Source organism: Spermophilus citellus (genome assembly GCF_964194105.1).
Source record: "Spermophilus citellus genome assembly, chromosome: 10".
In the NCBI taxonomy this organism is placed as follows: Eukaryota; Metazoa; Chordata; class Mammalia; order Rodentia; family Sciuridae; genus Spermophilus; species Spermophilus citellus.
The window spans coordinates 52432532-52456061 of NC_138197.1; the positions used below are offsets into that span (position 1 = coordinate 52432532).

The 23530-nt window shown below is 37.1% G+C and overlaps 1 protein-coding gene across 1 annotated transcript; it reads left to right on the forward strand.

The window, feature by feature from the left end:
- Positions 1 to 958: 958 nt before the first annotated feature.
- SMCO2 (single-pass membrane protein with coiled-coil domains 2) lies at positions 959 to 23108 on the forward strand (the record flags this gene model as incomplete). The annotated part of the gene is made up of 9 exons (XM_081311547.1): positions 959 to 1092; positions 4233 to 4350; positions 6334 to 6467; positions 7062 to 7211; positions 10853 to 10940; positions 14092 to 14148; positions 16310 to 16366; positions 17913 to 18088; positions 22910 to 23108. The coding sequence occupies exons 1-9, from the start codon at positions 962 to 964 to the stop codon at positions 23106 to 23108; spliced, it is 1110 nt and encodes a 369-aa protein (XP_081167673.1). The 5' UTR covers positions 959 to 961.
- Positions 23109 to 23530: the final 422 nt, after the last annotated feature.

Consider the following 23530-nt stretch of genomic DNA (forward strand, 5'->3'; position numbering starts at 1 on the left):
ACATATATATATAGAGAGAGAGATTTTAAAGTTTTTTTGGTTTTTTTTTTTTTTTTTTGGTAACAGGGATTGAACTCAGGGATGCTTAACCACGGAGCCAGATCCTCAGCCCTTTTTTATATTTTATTTAAAGACAGGGTCTTGCTGAGTTGCTTAGGGCCTCGCTAAGTTGCTGAGGCTGATTTTGAACTTGTGATCTTCCTGCTTCAGCCTCCAGAGCCACTGGTATTACAGGAGTACATCATTGCACCCACCTCATTACGATATTATTTATATTATGAACAACAAGAAAAAATCTGGTTGTTAATAGTGGGAAAAGAATAAAATAAATGTCAAATTTAGAAACAAAGATAATGTACCAAAATACTAGAAAAGGTTAAATTTGGCAATCTGGAGTTATCTTTGGTTATCTCTGGAGTAGCAGTCATTTTATTTTCATCTTTCATCTCTTCTGTTTTTTGCAATGAGCATATTATTATATCATATCATCAGAAACAGGCTGTAAAAATGGAGATTCCTGGGCTGGGGTTGTTGCTCAATTGTAGTGTGCTTGCCTACCACGTGTGAGGCACCAGGTTCCATCCTCAGCACCACATAAAAAATAAATAAAAGTACTGAGTCCATCTGCAACCAAAGAAATTGTTTTTAAATGGAGATTTCCATCCCCTCAGCTGGCTGTTATATATTCCTCTATAGTATTCCCATTTGGGGATTCAAAATACATCTCCCAGCCTCAGACATAGGTGTGTCCTTGGGGAGACATACACACGACCTTCCCTCATTTATGTGGGCAGAGAAACCTCAGAGCCAGTTTCAGGTCCTTTACAATGAGGGCCATCGTGGAAGGTCAAGGACCTGGGTTATCTCCCTGAGGAGGAATCAGCTAGGTGTCAGAGGAGATGATGGAGTTGCCATCTGCCATGAAATTCCTCTTTTGTCCCTGTCCCTGCAGTCTGAAGGAATGGAGCTCACACCCCCAAGTCTAAATGATGGGACATCTCTGCAGACAAAGACAGCTGGGAAGGAACAACCGTTGACTGAAAAAAACAATGGCTTTCTCCAAAATCTCGGTGTGACTGAAGGTGCAATGAAGTAAGTGGGGCTGCGCCTGTAGCAGCTGCTTCTGCGTAAGTGTCTGGAGGCGACCTCAGGCCAGTGGGATGAAAATGATGAGATCGTGAGATTTTTCAAGTTCAGGGTCTGGCTGGATGTTCTTCCTACAATTCACCTAATTTTAATCTCATGAATATTTATTGAAGGAGGCCTAAGGACACACTGAGGAGGCCTGTGATCATGAACTAGGCAGACACCACCAAGTGGAAACTGTCAAGACTCTGATCTTGATTTGGGAAAATTGATAGTTTCAGGGCCTCATTATCTTCACTTGCTAAAGACGTAAGCCATTTTAAATACTTTCCAGATTAGAGCTAGTACAAATATTTATATAAGTGTGTGTATGTATGTACATATACACACATATTAGCATACAATGAAAGTATGTACATATAGGCTAATGATTAACAACATTTTTGATTAGAAATCCTTTCTCTCTCTCTCTCCCTCCCTCTCTCTCTCTCTCTCTCTCTCTCTCTCTCTCTCTCTCTCTCTCTCTTTGTTAGTTTGATACTGGGAATTGGACCCAGGAGCTCTCTACCACTGAACTACATCCCCAACCCTTTTTATTTTTTATTTTGAAATAAGATCTCACTAAGTTGCTGAGACTGGCCTAGAACTTATGCTCCTCCTCCTGCCTCAGCCTCTTAATTAGCTGGAATTACAGGTGTTCAATACACCCCTATCCCCATCCAGCAAGAAAACTTTTTTTTTTAGTTTGTATTCTTTTAGATGTTGACGGACCTTTATATTATTATTATTATTATATTATTTATGAGGTGCTGAGAATCAAACCCAGTGCCTCACACATGCTAGGCAAGCGCTCTACCACTGAGCCATAACCTCAGCCTTGGAAAACTTTTTTAAAATGAAAGATTTTCCAGAATTCCTCACATATCAGAAAAGCTATTATGATATAAGAGATTTTTTAAAAAAAAACATTTTTGTAGTTGTAGAGGGACACACAATATATTTGTTTATTAATGGTTTTTTTTATGTGGTGCTGAGGATTAAGCAGTGCTTCACACATGCTAGGCAAACGCTCTGCCACTGAGCTACAGCCCCACCAAAGATGTTTTTAAATGCATTTATAATTTATTGAAAATAGTAGCTTGTACATTTGGAAACTCAGAGAAGTATTTATTCATGTAAGCAATATTTATTCAGGCTGAAGAAATATACATAGTTTCCAGAACCCCTTCCTATATCACAAATGTATTATGATTCATTGAAAAGTGTGTGTGTGTGTGTGTGTGTACATATGTGCATTTTAGCAAAACATCAACAGTTCAAGAGGAAATGGACAAATGATATCAACATAATTGTTCCAGAAAAGGAAATATAGCTGAGTTGTATACATGTAAGCAAAGACGCTCAACTTCACTCTTAAAAAAAAAAAAAAAAGATTAAAATGAGGTACCCATTTAAATATACCAGGCTGGCAAAGATATGGTTCTAGAAAAAGAGTGGGAAAATAGTCACTGTCATCATTTTTCTGGAAATGTAAATTTATTCCACCTTATAAAAACATGATTTGGTAAAATCTATCAAAATTTGGAATGTATAAAACTATTGACCTAGCAAGTCAACTTTTTAGGGATTTCCAATAGATGTACATATATATAACATACAGATATGTAAGGTATTCACTATAGCATTGTTTATAGTAGCAAATGCTAGGAAACAAACTACATGTCCATTAATAAAGAACTGAATAGAAATTCATCATACAGGGGCTGAGGTTATAGTTCAGTATTAGAGCGATTGCCTCATATGTGTGAAGCACTGAATTCAATCCTCAGAATCACACAAAAATATTGTGTCTATCTCCAATTTTATATATATATATATATATATATATATATATATATATATATATATATATAAAGAAATTTATCATATGGTCTTACCAGATAGTAATTTCATAAATAAAGCAGTTTTGTATATACTAATATAAAATGGACTCCAAGGGAGTTTGTTAAAAAAGAGATTTACTGTATTGGTCTCCCTTTTAGAAGAAGGGGATTGAAAGGGAGGGATGAAAGGAGGGCACAGGAATTGCAAAGGAACAAAATCTACCAAATGATGCTAGGTCTGTGGATGAATATGCCATAATGAATACAATTTATTATATAATTATAATGTACAAATACTATTGATAATAATAATAGAAGGAAAATCAGTAAGCAAGCAAAGGGGGGAAGGGAAGGGAAGATAGTGGGGAATGAGGCTGATCACATTGTGTTACATGCATGTACAAATATGGCATGCTAAGTCCCACTATTATATATAATTATAATGTACCATTAAAACTGCTAAAGACCAAAAATAGAAAGTAAAAATAAAAAAAATAATTTAAAAAATGTGGCTGTGTAGAATACTCCTCTAGCACATGCGAGGCACTGGGTTTGATCCTCAGCACCACATAAAAATAAATAAATAAATGAATGTCCAACTACAATAGAACACACACACACATACACACACACACACACAAAGACACACACACACACACACACACCATCACACCATGCTCTTGGGAAAAAATAATAATCATAAAGAAATTGAAGGCACAGAAACAGTATATAAATATCCTCCCACTTATGATTTAAAAGGCGCACACACACACACACACACACACACACACACACACTTAGATAAACAACCACATCTGCTTATTTATCATGGACTGTCTGTGGAAGAATAATAAGGGAGAAACGTAAACATTGTCAGGAGACGAGTGGGGATATGAAGGTCAAGAGGACATCATAAACTTAGTCCCCTCTCCCCATTATTTTAAACCAGGTTTTTTAACTCTACTTGTTTATTTTGAACACACATTTATACATGCATATACACACAGCTGCAATGACTTTGAGATCTCATTGACAAATAATTGATTGACTCAGCCAGTAAATATTTATCCAGCCCCTCTGTTTCTCTTTTTTTATGAGATGGCCTTTGTGGCATTATTCACACAGAATGAACTCAGAACCTGACCAGCAGGTGCCCCTTGGGGCTGGGAAGATCCCAGGGTCCTCCCTTAGAAACGGGGAGGGCAGGCCTGAGCTCTGGCCCGTGACAGAGTAACAGCCTTGTTTCCATTGTGTGGCTTACAGTTTGCTAAGAGAAATGACCAAAATGGACCAGAGCTTGGACGGATTAGACGATAAAGACAAGGTTTGCTCTGAAACTCCTCAAACTGACTTCCTTCACAAAGTGGACACCAAAAAATGGGTAAGCAAGACACATCTCCTATCTCAATGTGGTGAGAATGAGGATTTCCTCCCAACAGGGACAAGACTTCAGAGCTTGAAACCAGGAGGGAGGCAGAGTGTGGCCTTACTGTCACTGTAGTCTGTTGTTAAAACATGAGGTAATTGCTAGTGTTCCCATGGGAAAAAAATGTGTATTATGTGTTATTTTTGCCCTTGGTGATTTATGAAATAACTAACATTTTTCACCTTAGAGAAGATTGCTACATGAAAAACCACTCTGGGTTGCAGATTGTCTTTCAATAGGCTTCATCGCTATACCCTCGATTTAATCTCTCAGGGAGAATCCATCTTCTTCCTCCTTCTGGTGGCTTTAGGTCTTCACTGGCTTGCAGCTCATACCTCTAGTCCCTGCCTCCACCCTACAAGGCCTTCTCTCCTGGCACTATGCTTTTCCTCTTCTGTCTCTCATTGAGATATTTGTCATTGGATTTAGGACCCATCCAGGTAACCCAAGATGGTCTTTACTCAAGATCTTTAACTTAGTTACAGGTGCAAAGTCTCTTTTTCCAAACCAGGTAATATTCACAGGGTCCTAGTATCAGGACACAGATATGTCTTTGGGGGCTACCATCTAACTTGTTGCATTATGTGAACCAGGATGAGTCATTAATATGAATGGCCTAGAAGATTTCAAGTGCCTTTATTCACCTCAAATCTATCATGAGAATGAAAAGAAATAATTCACTTGACAGTGATTTGTAGAGTTATGTGGGTGGGAGATACTTCAATAAGAAATTTGTCAGTTCTCCCTACTCCAAACTTTTCTCTTTCCAGTTTAAAAATAGTTTTGCTGAAATTCAGGAATTTCAGGTCAAACATCTTCACAGGTCAGAGAAATATTTCTCCATAGTTTCTTTAAAAAAAAAAAGAAAAACAACATGTTCAAAGACAATCTTTTGTTAATCTTTGTATGTATAGAACTGGTGTGCCAGAAAATGCCTTGAATGTTTTTCTAGAACAAGGCACATAAGAAAGAAAGAAAGAAATTTTGTGGCTCAAACTCAGAGTAGGCTGTTACCCCAAACTCTTTGATATGAAAAAAAATTAAATCAAAAGAGAGCTTAAAAGAATTACACAGTGATCCACCACATTCCACACCTACCCGTTAAAAATGTTAACTTTCACCACATTTGCTTAGTATTTATGTATATATAAATAGATGGAATTTTCTGAACCATTTAAAAAGTAGGTCAGAGACAATATAACACTTCATGCCTGTTTACTTCAGAAAGCATCCCTAAAAATAGACTTTCTTTTACATATCTGAAATACTGTCATCACATCTAGGAAGATTAACAATAATTCTATAATTTATTCCTGTATCCTCAATTCTCTCACTATTCTAATTTCTGAAATTGTGCCCGAAATTTAGGGCACAATTTAGGGCTGTATTTTTTAAACCAACATCCAAGCAAAATCTATGCAATGCATCCAATTGCTATATCTCTTTAGACTCTCTTGATATATGGGACAATTCCTAACACCTTCTCTTTTCCATTAAAATAAATTTGAATAGATCTGGAGAGCCATCTTATTTGAGTAGAGTTTTAGAGTCCAGTGGTCAGGTGGAATTCTAATACTCATCAACGCTCAAAGGAGCTCTGGTTTGTTGTTGTTTTGTACTGGGGATTGAACCCAAGAGCACAATACCCCAGAGCTACATCCCCTGTTCTTTTTATTGTTTACTTTGAGACAGGACCCCACTAAATGGTTGAGGCTGGCCTTGAACTTGTTATCCTCCTGCCTCAGCCTCCTGAATCACTGGGATTACAGGCACGAGCCACTGTACCCAGCAAGAGCTCTGAAGTACATGTCCCTGCCCCAGCCTTTCATAAACTGAAGGTGCAGGTCTCAGAGGGCTGTGTTGGGTGGAGCTAGAGGAACCTCTATTTCTTGTGATAACCTATTTGTTCTGCTTTGCTTCCTTCGTCATCTTGATCAGGATATGTTGGAGCCGAAAGCTGAACAGGGCCAGGACCTTCAGAAAGAACAGGATGAGCAAAAACCAGATCTTGTTCATGAAGTACCTCAAGTGTCCACATCGATGCTGTTTCCAGAGAACAAGATCCCTGAGCTGTAAGCCTTGGCACCTGCAGAAAAAGTGCTTAATGACTGGGGGGCAGGAAGGATGAAATTTGGCAAAGTATTGAGGGAAAACCGAATAGATTTAAATTCCATACATGTCTTGAACCACAAAGCACTCATGCCAAGGGCTTCTCTTTGCAAACTTATCTTTGAAGCTTGAAATTAATACCTACCTCAACCCTCTCATATAACTTTCTAGATATGGAAATCATTCTCATTATCATGACAAATATATTGTGAAGCCCTTGTAGACCCTTTCTCCGTTGTATACTTCTTCCTCAACAAGATGCAACCATTATCCTGATACCAATATTTAGCATTTGCCCCGTGGAAGGAAATTAAAAATACATCCACATTTTGCCAATAAATACGAAATTTGCTTTGTTTTATCCAGCCTTTTAAAGACCTGTTAAAATGGATATCAGATAAAGGCCCACACTTCTTGAGTCCTAAGTGCCCACCTGTTCCATTTTGATGATAAGAAATGAATAAACAGACCCATTTGTCATTCGAAAGAAGGGAATTTGGGGCTATGTCAGCCAATCCCCACTTGCTTACCTACCAATGATCCTAACATTTCTGCAGGAGTCCACAGAGGATATTTCTCAGGCTGAACTACTGGAATGCAAAGATGGGTCTGCAAGTGAAAGACGTTGGAGCCGATCACATTGACTGGATGGAGAAAATCAACAACATTATACAAAAGATAAATACGACGGAAAGCACAGTGAACAGGTAATTGTAGGATACTGAAGTCGGTCAAAAAATAGTGGAAGGTTTTATAGCTAAGATGTTCTGGATTTAAAGGGATGAAATTGTTAGGATAAGAAGTATAAAGTCCTGTGATCTGTAATCAATGCCACAAAAATCTTAGAGCGGAAATTGAAGTTATCTGCATCTTTGCTCTGTGTTCTCTCACACACTTTCTTTAAGGCTGAGTTAGTTACCACAGGAATGTGTTCAGCTCTTCAGTACCTTTGAAGGTTATTCAGTATTGTTGACAGGACATATTTAGGGAAAAAAATGTGAAGCATATTTGGTAATGTGCCTCTGGATTTCAGTGGGACATTTTAAGGTGAAGAAAAAGAAAAGGTAATTGTTATTGCTGAGCATGGTGGCACATGCCTGTAATCCCAGTGACTCAGGAGCCTGAGGCAGGAGGATCACCAGTTCAAGTTCAACCTGGGCAAGTTAATGACACCCTGTTTTAAAACAAAAAAACAAAAAGGTCTGGGGGTATAGCTCGGTGGTGGAACACCCTAGCACCAAAGGAAAAAAAATCATGATAATAATTGTTATTCATTTAACCACCAGAATAAAGAGAATGGGTTCTGGAGTCAGAGGGACCTGAGTTTGAATCCTGACGGACATTTCTTGGCTAAATCACCAACCTTTTTAAAGCCGTGGCTCTCCTCTTCTATGCAGAGGAACTAAAGGACACCTCACTGGCATATTGTAGGGACTCAATATAATTCTGTATGTAAAGATCATAACATAGAACCTGGTCCATAACAAATGATTAATAAATGGAAGTCACTGTTAGAAATGCGTACCTGTAGAGCGCTCGCCTCGCACGTGGGAGACCCTGGGTTCGATCCTCAGCACCACATAAAAATAAATAAACAAAATAAAGACATTGTGCCCATGTATAACTAAAAAAAAAAAAATTAAAAAGAAAAGAAATACGTACCTGTGGCCTTCTGAACTTGCCCACTATGCTCCAAACCCTTCCTACTACAGGGCTACCTTTCTCGCTGTTCTCCTACCTTTCAGGGGTTAGCTTTTCAGCAAAAGATTCCTTCATAGAAGCCTTCTGACCATCCTATCCAAAAGGGTCCTTTTCCTCTACTGAAGCATTAATAATATTATCTTTTAAAAGGGCTCTGTGGTTTTATTAATTCAAATCACATATATTAAGTTTTTTTCCCATTTTTAAAAGGAAGATATAATTCACATACAGTAAACTATGTCATTTAGTGTATGGTCCTGCAGGTTTTGAAAAATGTGTATAGTGGTGGAGCCAACGGAGTGAAGATGTGAGACACCTTCATTGCTCCACGAAATCCTTCATGCTGTCCTGAAGTCCACCACTGTCCCCAGGCCAAGCTGCTGGTGACCACAGATCTATCTGTCCCCATAGTTTTACCCTTTCTGGAATGTTGTATGATGGCATCTCAGAGCACTTGAAGCCTTTTGAGCCTGCCTTCTTCCATTTAGTAGAGTGCACTTGACATTTACCTATGTTGCTATGTGTATTAGCAGTTTCCTCCTTTTAACTGCTGAATAGTATTCTTTTACATACATCTAACACCATTTATTCATTTAGCAATCAAAGAACTTTTAGGATTTGGGGAAATATGTATAAAAATAACATAAACATTCATATATAGGTTTATGTGTGAGCACACATTTTTCTTTTTCTTGCATAAACAACAAGGAATGAAAATGCTGGGTTATATAGGGTTGTATAGTAAGTGTACATTTACTTTTTTTCTGACAGAATGGCTTTTATTTTGGAGTATTGTGAGTGGAAGAGGGGGGAGTCACTCAAACAAGGGATTTTCTTTATATTTATATATATATATATTTATTCTTTTTAGATATATGTGACAGTAGAGTATATATAATACATACATGGAATATAACTTTTTCTAATTAGGATCCCATTCTTGTGGTTGTACTTGATGTGGAGTGTCACTTGTCATGTATTCATATATGAACATAGGAAAATTATGTCTGATTCATTCTACTCTCTTTCCTATTCCCATCCCCCATCCCTTTCCTTCATTCCCCTCTGTCTAACCCAATGAACTTCTATTCTTCCCTCCCCCTCCTTTATTATGTGTTAGCATCTGCATGTCAGAGAGAACATTCTGACTTTGGTTTTTTGGAATTGGCTTATTTCACTTAGCATGACATTCTCCAGTTCCTTTCACTTGCCAGCAAATGCCATCATTTCATTCTTCTTTATCGCTGAATAATATTCCATTGTGTATATATACCACTGTTTCTTTTTTCATGTATTTTTTTATTTATATATGACAGCAGAATGCATTAAAATTCTTATTACATATATAGAGCACAATTTTTCATATCTCTGGTTGTATACATAGTATATTCACACCAATTCATGTCTTCATACATGTACTTTGGATAGTAATGATCATCACATTCCACCATCATTAATTACCCCATGTCTCCTCCCTTCCCCTCCAACCCCTCTGCCCTATCTAGAGTTCATCTATTCCTCCCATGCTCCCGCTCTCTATCCCACTATGAATCAGCCTTCTTATATCAAAGAAAACATTCAGCATTTTATACCACTGTCTCTTTATCCATTCATCTATTGAAGGACACCTAGGTTAGTTCCATAGCTTAGCTATTGTGAATTGAACTGCTATGAACATTGATGTGGCTGTGTCACTGTAGTATGCTGATTTTAAGTCCTTTGGGTATAAACCAAGGAGTAGTATAGCTGGGTCAAATGGGGTACGTTTATATTTTTAAGAAACTGCCAAATGGTTTCAAATGGCTATAACATTTTGCCTGGCTTCAGCCGTGTATTAAGAGTTCTAGCTGCTCTGAATCCTCACCAGCTCTCGGCATTGTTAAGAGCCTTCTTTTTTCTTTCTTTCTTCCTTTTTTCTTGTTTTACTATAATTATCCTAATAGATGTGTAGTGGTATCTTATTGTCCTCACTTTTCATTTAGCTAATAACTAATGATGTTAAGTCTTTTCTTATACTTACTTGCTATATATATCATCTTGGATGAAGTGTCTGTTGCATCTTTTGCCCATTTAAAAATTTGGGTTGTTGGGGCTGGGGATGTGGCTCAAGCGGTAGTTCGCTTGCCTGGCATGCGTGCGGCCCAGGTTCAATCCTCAGCACTACATACAAACAAAGATGTTGTGTCCGCCGAAAACTAAAAAATAAATATTTTTTAAAAATTATCTCTCTCTCTCTCTCTCTCTCTCTTAAAAAAATTTGAATTGTTGGTTTATTTATTATTGAGTTGTGACGGTTCTTAATATATTCTAGATAAAAGTCCAGATATTCAGGATGTGATTTGCAAATTTTCCTTCCTAATTTGTGGCTTGACTTTTCATACCCTTAACCATGTCTTTGGAGCAGCAGTAGGTCTTCATTCTATTAGGCCTGACAGCTCTTTCATATTATCTAGATGACATTGGGTGTTTTTTTTTTTTCTTTCTTTCTTGAATTTAATTTAATTTACAACTTCTCATTCCAATACAATCATTACCCAAGTATCTATATAGGATCAGCACTTCATTTTTGAAAGATCAAAAGTATCGATTCTATTGGGTGTCTTTTCTTAATTCACAGGACTTAGTTCATCCCTTAATCTATTTGCAGCTTATTAAATGAGGTGATGTCCCTGGAAGGCCAAACTGAAAATCTGGGGGACCGGGGCCTTGACCCTGTCAAGGAGGCAAACATTGAGGTAAGCTGGAGGCTTAGGAGCTTCTGCCCTTTCTCCCTACCCCTTCTATCATTTCACAGGCCATAACAAGAAGTAAGATGCCTCTCTGTCACAAAGAGGGGTGCTCTCTCATGGTCAGTTCTGAGCACCTCCTGGGTAACACCACTTCTCTTATTACTCAAGAAGCCTAGACTTCCCATTCTACCTTCAAACTAGGTAAGACAGAGACGATAAATCTCTATTTGGTGCCATCTTAAGGTATGTATAAGTACCTTAAGGGAAGTTCTTTCCTTAATATTGGTATCCCACCACCTAACAGCAGAGAGAAACCACTCAGGAAATAAATATTCCTCAAGAATTGCATCTTTAGAATATAAGTGTTTGATGAGTTCTTGAGTGGTTTTCACAGTCTTCAGTTTTCTGATTGCTTTGTCTCCTTGCATTTCATAGAAACTCTTTTTAGAGAAAGCGTTTATTTTCTATTTTTAAAAGAGACAGGATATGAAGCTGAAAGGTAGTGATCAATTTTGAGCATGAATAAGACTTCAGAATTCTAACTGGTAATTCTTCCACTCTACTGTAAGCCAGGCCTTTAAAGAGAAGTCCAAAATGAAAATTTTCACTTTTTTCTAAAAAAAAAAATTTGTATCTATCTCTTTTTATTGAAATTGCCAGCCTCTGCTTTGTTCAAGCTCTAGAATTTAAAGTGGATTTTGGAAGACGTAAAATTTACTTTATGTATTGTAGGAAGGTAATGTTTATTTAGATTCCTCACATATTAAAAGTCACCTCCAGACCAGCACAGATTTCTTACCTGGAGAAGAAAAAATTACTTTTAAACATAATAGAGTCTAATATTCTCAGTCATAATCTTATTTTGCACTAGTTAAAAAGAAAACAGCTCCCCACCCACCCACCCACACACATGCACTATTTTGGGCTTTGGAAATTGCAAACTCTGGAAAAAAGAAGCGAACGGTCTCCTTCGACATTTTTCCCAAAAGTCAGCTGAATGTATTATAGGAATGTGGTTTTCATCAGGAGGCAGAGATTAGGAAAGACAAATATCTAAAGACTGGGGAGAAAGATGGAGGAGCAAAGTTAAATAAAAGTGAGTTTTGTTTTGTTTTGTTTTGTTTTGTTTTTGAAAAAGGAGGAGTTTGGGATAATAGGAAAAGGGCAGACATCATACCTAAGTCTGGAAATTGTCTGTACTGGAAATATGAAACTTTGTATACACATTAAAAACAAAACTAAACAAAACCAGGCCTGTGCTTAAAAACAAGAAGCAGTCCCAGTATCCACCAGTGGGTATGTGGATAAACTGTGGGTCCTGTGTGGTGAAATACCACTGTGCAATAAAAAGGAACAAACGTCTTATTCGCCCAAAACATGAGTGGACTCTGATGCCTTAGGCTAAGTGAAGGACCCCAGACTCAGAAGGCTATGGGCGCATGACTCTATTTAGGTAACACTCTGCAAAAACCATAGGAAGAGAAAATAGGTTAGTGGTTAGGGGTTGAGTGGAGAAAGGGAGGGAGGGGATTGACAAAGGGCACAAAGAAATGAAAGGAAATGAAGAAAACAGTCTGTAATCCTGGTGGCAGTGATGACTACGTGACAGTATACAAGCCATCAAAATTTAGGAACTATATGATCTTGAAAGGTGAGTTTACTGTACATAAATTGTACCTCAATAAATATGTTTTCAAAAAAAAAATGACCCAATCTCTGTTGTCAAGTGGGCTGATGGAATTTCCTCTGGTGAGGAAAGTAAGGAAGTTAATAAAATTAAAATAATATCACAATGGGGCTGGGGATGTGGCTCAAGCGGTAGCGCGCTCGCCTGGCATGCGTGCGGCCCGGGTTCCATCCTCAGCACCACATACCAACAAAGATGTTGTGTCCGCCGAGAACTAAAAAATAAATATTAAAAATTCTCTCTCTCTCTCTCTCTCTCTCTCTCTCTCTCTCTCTCTCTCCCTCTCTCACTCTCTCTTTAAAAATAAATAAATAAATAAATAAATAATAAAATAAAATAATATCACAAGTATTGGCTTATTTATTCCTCATGATAAAAATGGAGTAAGAAAAATGTGAAAACAGGAACTAAAGAATAATTTAGTAAAATTATTTCTGGAAAAAAAGAAAAACAGAAACAAAGATAGGTTTATTTAAAAGACCTTTAAAACTGTGGACTGCCTTTTTAAAAAAAATTATTTATTTTTAAAAATTGTTTTAAATTTTAATTCATTATATATGACAATAGGATGCATGACAATGCATATTACACACATAGAGCACAATTTTTCATATCTCTGGTTGTACTCAAAGTAGAGTCACATTGTTCATGTCTTCATACATGTACTTAGGGTAAAGATGACCATCGCATTGGTGGACTGCCTTTTGAGGTGGCCTTTGGGTATCACCTGATCGTTGAGTCCTCACGTCCATGAAGCTTTCTGAAATCCCCAAATAAACATCTAGATTTTTATTCTGAGATGAACTCTGTCCTAGTTATCTTTGACAAGTTCTGCATAAGATGTTTATTGTATTCTGCTACCTTTCCTAATAGGGCATTATGTAAAATTGTGGATGTGTAACCGACGTGATTCTGCAATCTGCATTTGGGGTAAAATTGGGGGTTCATAACCCACTTCAATCTAATGTATGAAATATGATATGTCAAGAGCTTTGTAATGTTGTGAACAACCAATAAAAAAAAAGATGTTTATTGTATAAGTAAACCAGAACATCAATTAAAATGTGATCATTGTAGCATAACTCCTTCCTGAGTAATTAAATCACATGATCAATTTGGGGTTGGTGACAAATTAACTTGGTACGACATGGAGGTGACTACACACTTTCCAGGGTAGCAATGAGATCCTGGTGAGTAAAATCTGCTTGAGGAGATAAGTACTCCTGTTACTTGTGTCCAACTCGCTCAGTGTTTACCTCCGTGGCCATTTATGTAGGATGCAGCTAGCGATATCTTGATTTAATGCTGTTTTGTAGATTAATACACAGAACGGCATTGGGGGTGGAACAGCTTGTATTCAATCTGAAACTTTTTGACCTCACATGTACTTTCTCCTAAAAATAATTTGTTTTGTTTCACTTCCACACATCATTCATTACAACTTCTACTTTATATGCTTTTGTTTTCTAGGAGAAGATCATAGAAATTAGAAAGCAATTAAGAGAAATGAATAACAAATTGACCCAGGTAATGATAAAATGGCTTTACAACTTAAGGAGGTAAATTATTCTTCGAGAAATCTCAAATTTAGAGAATTGCAGGGAATGGAATCTAAAATTCAATGAAAATACTCTCAGAAGTTGAAACCAAGAAGGGAACTTACTGTCATGTAGTGTGTAATCTTACTTTCAAAAAAAGAAAAGTATGATTCAAAAAGATGAAGTGGTGAAGTCACTTGTCCATTTTTCCAGATGAAAAGAACCAGTCTTTGTCATGTTCCCCATTTATATTAATATTATACATAAACATGCATATGCATTTTTCTTCTAATAGAAGTAATACATACTTACTTTAGCAACTAAAAATTGTGAGACTAATTGAGATTTTTTTAAAAATGAAAAATGATCCCAGTCCCTCAAAAGGCACATTTTATTTTAGGACATTTATATTCTAAAATGTAATAAGACCTTTATATCTTAGGACATTTATATTCTGATATTCTGAATTTTTCTTGTACATATATTTGTGTATTATTGTTATTTCAATGAGATCATATTATACACACTGTTTTGCAATTGCTTTTTCATATAACAATTTTCTTCAATAGTTTTCTATGCTTGAAGGTGTCCTCTTACCTTTTTTTTTAGTCACTGCTATTATGCAGGTTTGAATTTACACCAAATTAATTTTGTTGGATATCTGGGACTGCATACACCCTGTTTGTCACAAGAAACTGTGCCTTGAAAATCCATGCCTTGCCTTACTCTTACAAGGGCTTCTTCAAAAATCAGTTTCTAGGGCTGGGGTTGTGGCTCAGTGGTAGAGTGCTCACCTAGCACACATGAGGCAGTGGGTTCAAACCTCAGCACCACATAAAGATAAAGGTATTACGTCCACCTACAACTAAAAAATAAATAAAAGAATCAGTTTCTAGGGACACTGCCATCTCTAAAACGGATCTTTCTTGAATCCAGCACACTGTTCTTCCTGCTGTAACTCTGCTTTTCAAGGTATCCTGGGATGATTACTTTAACACATGTGAAAGCATCATAAATTCTGACATATGTGCAGTTGGCATTCATGTCTTAGAAGGGAATGGTTTGGTTTTGGCCCCTGTCTTGTTCTTTTTTCTTTTTAAAGATTTTTAGCTTTATATGGACACAATACCTTTATTTTATTTATTTTTATGTGGTGCTGAGGATCAAACACATGCGAGGCAAGGGCTCTACCATTGAGCCACAACCTCAGCTCCCTGTCTTACTGACAGAAACCATCTGTGTTCTCTCCTTGATAACTTACTGGAAACATGGGAAGAAAACAGGAACTATAACTTTTTTTATGAATAGCTTTTGCTAAACCAGGGAGCCTGAATATTCAATTAAATAAAATAGGACTTCATAGTTATAAATTATAAATTTTTAAGTATTTAAAAGAAATACTTTTTGCCAGGCACTGTGGCACATGCCTGAATTGCCAGTGGCACAGGAGGCCAACGCAGGAGGATCACAAGTTCAAAGTCAACCTCAGCAACTTAGTGAGGTACTGAGAAACTCAGTGAGAACTTGTCTCTAAATAAAATACAAAAAAAAGGGCTGGGGATGTGTCTCAGTGGTTAAGTGCCCCTTAGTTCAACCCCCTGTACAATATATATATATATATATATATATATATATATATATATATATATATATATTTTTTTTTTTTTTTTTTTTTTTTTTTTTTTAATGAACACTTTCTGGGCTGGGAATATAGCTCAGTAAAGTGCTTGCCTCATGTGCACAAAGCCCTGGGTTCAATCCCCAGCACACACACACAAAAACTTTATTTTCTCAGAAACATACTAATGTCCTGAGGAAGTTTTGTTTTGTTTTGTTTTGTTTTTTTCTAAGGAGCAAGGAAGGAGTACTGCATAGAGAAAAAGATAATTTATAACAAGTGGTTAATGTGTAAATGTATACTTTCAAAGTACTGAAAATAATCTTGGTAATCTATTGATTAATCCTTTGGCAGTTTGCAATTCATGGTTCATGAACAATTCATGAATTTATTCTAAGAGGAACAATTCCACCAAGTAAAAGTAAATTTCAACCCACACTTTATAAGTGGTGTCAAATGAAATGAGGGATTTTATTGTATAAACCAGAAATTATAATTTTCATTTTGCTCAGAAATATGAATATCCTTTCAGGTAGATGCTTGTAATGAAGCTCATGAATTAAAGGAGAAACTCATTGAAAGAATAGAGGTAAGATTTTACAGATACACCAGTTCAAATAAATCACAAGATTCTATCTTAACCCAGACGTTGTTTGTCCCCTTAGAACTTGCAGGTACACCACACTGCAGTCTCTCTCTCTCTCTTTTTTTTTTTTTTAAGAGAGTGAGAGAGGAGAGAGAGAGAGAGAATTTTTAATATTTATTTTTTAGTTCTCGGCGGACACAACATCTTTGTTTGTATGTGGTGCTGAGGATCGAACCCGGGCCGCACGCATGCCAGGCGAGCGCGCTACCGCTGAGCCACATCCCCAGCCCTCTCTTTAGTCTTATCTCCTCCCTTCCTGGCCTTCTGCTTCAGGCCAACAGAACATCTCACAGTTTTGGTGCACTCTTGAGCTGATACCCCTGTGCTGCTTCTACTTCCCATCCCTCCATCTGGAGCTTTTCTCCATGTCCACGAATTACCATTCTGGGTGTTCTCAGTTCAAATGTCATTTCGTTTTCCAGACCTCTCTTATTCTCCCCTGGCCAGGAAATAACTTCATCTTTGAATTCCTTCCCCATAGTCTCACACATCCAGGTAAATGTGAATGCATGAATGAATGTATCAACCTGCTTCCTTCTCACAGGTACCTATTCATCCCACATCTCCAGTAGATGCCCCCAAACCTTCAGCTACTCTCTGTTTCATTACCTAGTTTTCTCTTTAGTGTGTATATTAATCATTACCTAGTTTTCTCTTTAGTGTGTATATTAATCCATGTGTGCATTTAGTTATTTGTTCCATAGCCCCTATAAACGTACATGTAATAGATTGCACCTTCCTTGTGTATTTATTATTACTGTATCCTAGAAGAGTGCCTAGTTGGCAATAGTCACCCAATGAATATGACTACAAATGTATTTACATAAATGAACAAATTAGATTAATTCAGTACACAGATATCTTCCTGTTTGAATAATCCAATGAAGATTAGCATGCAGGGGGGATGGGGTTGTAGCTCAGTGGTAGAGTACTTGGCTAGCATGTGTGAGGCACTGAGATCTATTCTCATCACCACATATAAAATAAAATAAATAAAATAAAGGTCATAAACAACTATATATATATTAGAAAAATATTTAAAAAACAGATTAGCATGTGAGTTTCACTTAATTGTCTACTATGGTACTTCCTTACACTGTGAATGCGTAAGTCCCCTCTTATTGAGTATGCCCTTACCAATGATTTCCTCATGTCACATGCACATGATTTATCCTGCAGGCACCTGAAGTCTCCCTACTTGGGAAGTTGAGAGGCAGAAGGATCACAAGTTCTAGTCCCTCCTGGGAAACTTAGTGAGATCTGGTCTCAAAAAAAAAAAAAAAAAAAAAAAAAAAAAAAAAAAAAAAAAAAACAGCGCCTGGGGATGTAGCTCAGTGGAAGAGTGCTTGCCTAGCATGTGCACTGCCCTGGGTTTGAGCCCCAGGGCTGGGGTGTGGTGGGTGAGGACTAGGAGAGCGCTAGAATGATTTAAAAAAAAAAAAAAAAAAAAAAGTTGATTTCTCTTTCTCTCTCTCTTTTTTTTTCCCAGAACTTTTATAAGGAAATGACTCTGCTGAATACTAAGTTGGGAATGTACCAAATTCAAGAAAGGGAAACAGATTCTTACAATTCTGAAGAAATGAATGTGGAAGAAACAGATCCACTGCTTCCTGAGGCCTCACCACCCGCTTTAGAACAGAACTCTCCTCCCCACATTGCAGCATGGTGAGTTGGAAAGAGGGGCCCTTATAAGCTGGATTTTCTTTCTTTCTTTGGGGGGAGGGGATAAATTTATCTATATATGATATCTATATGTTTATCTATATATGAGATTTATCTACCTATTATCTAAATCAAGCTGTGATACAACCTCCACCACCAAAGGAACATTCTCACTGAGCAGATTTGAAAATTTTTGGTTGCTGGACAGGATGCCTTTCTCCTGTGTGGTATTGGAGACCTGTATATGGTGAATTCTGATTCTTTGGGTCTTTTTCTAGAGATGCTACATTATCCTAAAGACTCTGAGCAATATTCTCTTCTAAGAAAAGAATTCTGATTCTTTATTTCCAACCAACTAACCCACGTAGAAGCTTTAACACTCTATTTTCTCAAGTCCTTTCCTTTTAAAAGCTGAGTTGTCTTTTTGTTGTTGAGTTGTCAGAGTGTGTGCACCCTGTACCTTGCACATAATCTCGTTATAGAGCCAAGAGCATATTACTGCACTTCAGGTGTTGCAAATCTCTTTTCTTGTAATACTCAATGGGATACATAAAGGCAGGGAGCTTATCTTCATTTGGGGACATATATAGAATATTCTTATAATGCTCAGCAAATGTCAAATTAATAAATAAATGAGGAGTACAGTCAGTGAAAATGATGAAGCAAAAACCTCAGAAAGGGCTGGGGATGTGGCTCAAGTGGTAGTGCGCTCGCCTAGCATGCGTGAGGCACTGGGTTCAGTTCTCTGCACCACATAAATGTGAAATAAAGATACTGTGTCCACCTAAAAACTAAAGAAATAAATATTTTTTTAAAAAAACTCAGAAAATTTTCTCTTCCTTAAACCTGAAGAAAATTATCAGAATCAACTTTTTCAGAACTCTCAAAATTAAGGATTTAGTATCTGGAATCTCTAAGAATCTCTTTAACGTCCAAAAGAAAAATAACCCAGTTTTCAAAATAGTCAAAGGACTTAGATATGACATTTCTCCAAGAAGATAGATGTGTGGTCAATAAGCACACTGGTCAAAAACCACAATGAAGCACATGAAAGGATGATTGATGTCATTGGTCATTAAGGAAAAGCAAATCAAAACCACACTGAAACATAATGAGATGCTACTATATACCCAGTAAGATGATCTACAGTCATCTCAGCCGGGTGTGATGGTACATGCTTGTAATCCCAGCAACTCGGGAGGCTGAGGCAGGAGGATTGAGAAGTCCAGACCATCCTCCACAATTTAGCAAGACCCTCATCAACTTAGCAAAACACCGTGTCTAAAAATTTAAAAAATATAAATAAAAAGGACTGGGGACTTAGCTTGGTAGTAGAGCACCCCTGGGTTCAATCCCTAGCACCAACAAAACAACACAACACACACACACACACACACACACACACACACACACACACAAGCATTAAAGAAGATGTGGAGAAACCAGAACCCTCATAGATTGTTGGTGAGACTGTAAATGATACAGCCACTTTGGAGAACAGTTTGATAATTCCTAAAAACGTTTGACAGTGTTACTATGTGACCCAGCAATTCCACTCCTCACTCCTCGGTATATATGATCTAGTCAGACATATGTCCACACAAAAACCTGAACATAATTATTTATGGCAGCATTATTCATAACCGCCCCCAAATAGAAACAACCCAAATGTCCGTTAACTGATGAATGGATAAACAAAATGTGGTATATCCACACAATGAAGTATTAGACACAAAAAAGAATGAAGCACTGATACAACATGAATGATCTCAAAAAAACATGCTAAATACAAGAAGCCAGACACAAAAGGACATGTATATGATACCTTTTATGTAAAGTTCAAAATAGGAAAATCCATACAGACAGCATGTAGCTCATTGGTTATAAGAGCACATTATAATAGAGAATAGAGAAAGAGTGACTGCTCGTGAATATGGGTTCTCTTTTGGGGAAGATGATATTTTCCTGGAATTAGTGACATTGGTGGTACACCCTTATTACTAAACTAAATGCCACTGACACATACACTTTAAAGGGTGGATTTCGTGGGATATGAAGTAGCTCTCAAAAACATAAATAAGTAAATAAGCAAATGTCTCTCAGTTATTACTTCATTGTTATATAGGAAGATTATAATCCAGTTGATTAGCCATCTTTTTCTCACATCATTACATCCTAATTAAGATTCTGTCCACTCTCTTTTGTTAAAGAACTGGAAGCATATTAGTTCCATTAAAGCATATTTATATACTGCTAACATTTTGAGGAGGTTTACCTTGTGCAAATATTCAATCATTATGTATCATTTTGTGCTATTTTGGCTTCAGAATGTAGCCTCTTCTTGGTATTGTCCTCCAATCCTTTGATTCTCTTTCTATACTGACCCCTTGTGTAATGACCACAAATAATATGAACACTTTGGAAAAGACTGAAAAATTTTTTGTACCACAAGATTTGAAAATTAAATAAATAGATAGTATTCAAAAGTTAAAAGAATATTTTTAGTCTCATAAAAATAAGTTTTAAATGAATAAAATTATTAAAAACACTAAGGGGATGTTAAAAAGCCTTATTTTAATTTAATAACTATGATGTTTTCCAGAGAAAAATGTTTGACCCTTTTAAAATAGACATTATATATACTTATATTTGCTTAATAAAATATTGAAGAGCCTTTAAATTAAAAGTTCAGTTATTATAAATTAAAATCAAGTGATTCAGTAGTGTCAAAAAAACAAACATGAGTTCATCTATACCTAGAGAATTCACTGTAGGGAGGAAAAAATCTGGAATGACACAAAGAGAAAAAGAAAGGGAAAAAAGGAAAACAAAAAAATACAAAAACAAACAACAAAACCCTAAAGCACAATAGAAATAATAAATGAGGGGCTGGGGTTGAAGCTCAGTTGGTAGAGTGCTTTCCTAGCATGCACAAGGCCCTGGGTTCAATCCCCAAAACCACCAAAAAAAGAAGGGGGGAAAAAAAGAAAGAAAGAAAGAAAGGAAATAATAAGAAAAGAAAGGAAGGAAATATTTTTTTAAATTGTTTATATTAAAGCTATGGAATTGTAATTTCTTCTTTTCTCTGTTTCCCAAGTTATCTATAATTCAGAAATTTGCATCTTTTTAAGAACTTAAAAAGTGTTTTTTAAAGAAAGTATTCTAGTTTCATGTTCTCAAAGATGACTGTTTTGGGAAGTTAGGAAGAATAGAGTTTTTTACATTTTTTTTTTTTTTTTTTAGTTGTTGATGGACCTTTGTTTAGTTAATTTATTTATATGCGGTGCTGAGACTCAAACCCAGTGCCTCACACATAACTAGGAAAATGCTCTACCACTGATCCACAATCCCAGCCCTAGATATGTTTTGGTAGTGAGTATTTTTCCTTTTCATAAGAAAGAATAAATCTAGACTTAGGGGCCCTTAGGACAGGACCTCTCTACTTCATGTTAGCAGCATTCAAAGCTCCTTCTTAACAGAGTATCTTTAAAATGTTGGTTCTTTAATAAATGTGTGAGATAAAATCAATTACTTATGCAACTGCTACGAGGTAGCCAGGGGGTATAATGCTAAGAAACTTGGCTCTGGTTTCTAAAATCCACCGAGTTAGGTCACAAAATAGATCCAAAGCTGGCTTTACCTGTGCCCCAGATTTTCTCTTACGAAATAAATCCTACAGTATTTATCTCTAGGTAATTAGATTATCTGTGACATTTCTTTTCTTCTTTATGTTTTTTCTGGATTTTCTAGATTTTCTGCCCTAGTCATAGATTGCAGAAATTAATAACGCAAGAACTTAAAATCAAATGAGTAAAATACACCATGGGTCCAGCCCAGAAAAGGATTTGAAAAAGTTTAGATTACTTTATAAGGGAAAATCTTGTGGCAGAACAAAACTGGTGACAGAGCTTCATTCCTACCTACCATCATGATATATTTTGTGTGATACCTGATATATTTATGGTTTTGATACAAGGTATCCCCCCAAAGCTCCTATTCTCAGGAATATTCAGAGGAAAAGTGAAAATGGATTGTGACAGCTGTAACCTAATCACTTCATCCTAGTTGGAAGAGACTTACTGGTGGTAACTGAGGCTGGGGGAGGTGGGTCACCCGGGGCATGCTCTGGAAAGGTTGTTTCTCCAGCAGCCCCTTCCTCTCTCTGCTTCCCAACCCCACGATGAGCTAAGCAGATTTCCTCCATTGCTCCTTTCCCTCTGATGTTCTGTCTCACCTCCAGCCCAGAGAAATGGAGTCAGCTGTCTATGGACTGAGACCTCTGAAACCATGAGCCCCAAATAAACTTCTCCTGTAGGTTGTTCTTGATGTGTATTTTGGTCATAGCGATGCAAAAACTGACTAAAACACATGGAAGAAAATCTAACTGCCAGTGTCTTTCCATGCCCCCAAATAGGCATCCCACACCTCAGGACAGGCAGAGCCGGGACAACCTGCGGGAGTGTGAGAAGAGCCCCAACACATCCAGGGTTTTGTTGCTTTGTGGCTGTCCCACATTAGATTCCATTGCCAACCCCCGTGTGGGCTGTGAGCACTCATCTGTTCCAAGCCCCTTCTTTTACAGATGTGAACCGAGGTCAATTTTTTTTAAATATTTGTTTTTTAGTTTTAGGTGGACACAATATCTTTTATGTGGTGCTGAGAATTGAACCCAGTGCCTCACGCATGCTAGGTTAGCATGCTACCACTTGAGCCATATCCCCAGCCCCCAAGGAGCCGGGAGTCCTATCAATGCATTCTCTTCAGGTGTTTTTTTGTTTGTTTGTTTGTTTGTTTTTTAAACACAGATGTTTTCTTTCCTCCTAGGAAACGTGCACTGAGAATTTTCATCATGTTTTATGTCCTTACCTTCACTGGAATTTCATGTTACGTCCTGTTTGTGGATGCTACATTTATCTTTGAGAGGGTGCTCCCTAGCATACTTGGGCGCCGCACAATGTGGGAACTTCGGGAGATGATCGGGCCTTTCTTGAACTTGGAAGTAGAAGACTTGTTACCCTCCTAAAAATTCAGAAGCTACTGTTACCCTACTGACTTTCTCCCCAATAAAATTCTGGCTGTTCCTGTATTATGAGGGTTGACTTATTTTTTTAAAAAAACTCTTCAGTATTTTGTGAAGCGCATTATAATTACATGAATATGAAAAGTTTATCTTTACCCTAATGACTCCTGGTGACTTCTTGAATCATTTGCACACATTGTTTAAAACACCTGAAACCACTAGCCTGCCTTCCTTTCCCCAACATGGAGCACACTGAGACAGTCAAGTACTAGCACTCTTGAGCTATTATTGTCCCCATTTTGACCACTGATGTCTCAGAAAAGAAAAGCACAGAATTCCTCCCCTCTGTGTCCAGTTTTACTTCATTAGATTGGGACCCTTTTTGGAATATAGTAGATATAGATATAGATTTTTCTCCTTAATAT